At 71.1% G+C, this 1,282-nt stretch overlaps 1 protein-coding gene across 1 annotated transcript in view; it reads left to right on the top strand.

Annotated features, from left to right (window-relative positions):
• Nucleotides 1–129: 129 nt before the first annotated feature.
• The window catches only part of CHLNCDRAFT_58357 (expressed protein), a gene marked incomplete at its 3' end in the record, with an annotated part of 3,892 nt that continues 2,739 nt past the window's right edge, over nt 130–1,282 (top strand). The window contains exons 1-3 of the mRNA XM_005846045.1: nt 130–285; nt 615–723; nt 1,084–1,207. Of these exons, the coding sequence (XP_005846107.1) occupies nt 163–285; nt 615–723; nt 1,084–1,207 (356 nt within the window). The 5' untranslated portion in view covers nt 130–162. The remainder of the gene's footprint in view (nt 286–614; nt 724–1,083; nt 1,208–1,282) is intronic.

The raw sequence follows: 1,282 nt of genomic DNA, 5'->3' as shown, positions 1-1,282 counted from the left end.
AGGGAGAGGGGGTGTGAGAGAGAGCGGGAGAGGGGGTGAGAGAGGTGGAGCGGGAGAGAGGGACGGCGGGAGCCCACACACACACCCCGCCGCGCCCCGCCGTTTGCCCGCCCTCCGTCCCACGACGCAGCCGACCAATATGTGTGCCAGAGCGAGTGCCTGATGGATGAGCGGTGCGTGGCGTGGATGTGGCAGGCCAACCCCGACCTGTACTGCAAGCGCAACCCCGAGACGCTGCTGGTTGACCTGTACGACCCGGACACCACCCTGGGCTGCAAGGACCTGGTGGGTTGATGCATCAGGATGGAAGATGAGCTTGCTTGCTACCCGGGCGGGTGCAGGCGATGCGGCGAGCCGGCCCCTGCCGCCGGCCAGGCCCCGGCGCCGCTGGCACGCGGCGCGAGGCCGGGGCCGGCGGGGGTGGCGGGAGGTGGGAAAGCGCCCCGGCGCGGCCCCGCCGGGCAGCCGCCGCCCGCAAGCGGTGCCCTCCGGCCCGCGCCCCGCCCCTGGCCCCTCCCCCGCCTCGCTCATACCTCCAAAACCTCGCTGCTGTTGAACAAGCCCTAACCGCTGCCTTGCAACACCCCCACCCCCACCCCCCGCCGACCCCGCAGCCCGTGATGGACGACAACAGCTGCCGGGCGGGCGCCTGCCTGCGCTTCTCGGGATACTATCGCATCCTTGATGGCGCAGACTACAACGCTGGGGGGCGCGGCATGCCAGGTGCGCGTGTGCGTGTGGGTGGGTGGGTGGGTTGGGTGGTTGGGTGGAGGGTGCCGGTGGGTGGGTGGAGGGTGCGCTGTGGCTGTGATGGCTGTTGGCGTGGCGTGGGGGGTAGAGGGGGCTTGCGTGCGCTGCTGCGGTGGCGTTTGGGGGTGCGGCAAAGCGGCAGGGCCGCACCCAAATCTGACCTGCTTCCGGCTGCCCCTGCCTGCCCACCTCCTCCACCCGTCTAGCACCGCGGCTGCTGCCGCTGGCGTGTGCTGCAACATGCGCTGCCCTCTGACGCACACGCTCGCCCCACACCACCGCCCACCACCCTCACGAATCGCACGCGGCCGCCTGTCCTGCCCCGCCCTGCAGGCCAGACGACGGGGACGGTCAAGGGGCGGGTCAACCCGCATGCCGGCACCAACCCCAACCAGCCCACCCAGACGGTGCCTCTGGGTGACATGTACGAGGGTCAGATCACGGCAGGGACGGGCCTGTCGGCGCCAGACGGTGCGCGGCGGCGCGGGCCGAGGCTATGCCTTTGTTGTTGTCTTTCCTTTTGTTTGGGCGG

The sequence above is a fragment of the Chlorella variabilis genome, assembly GCF_000147415.1.
Source record: "Chlorella variabilis unplaced genomic scaffold CHLNCscaffold_15, whole genome shotgun sequence".
Lineage (NCBI taxonomy): Eukaryota > Viridiplantae > Chlorophyta > Trebouxiophyceae > Chlorellales > Chlorellaceae > Chlorella > Chlorella variabilis.
Note: the sequence above shows the minus strand (reverse complement) of the source record. Positions and strands in the feature narration are given on the sequence as shown.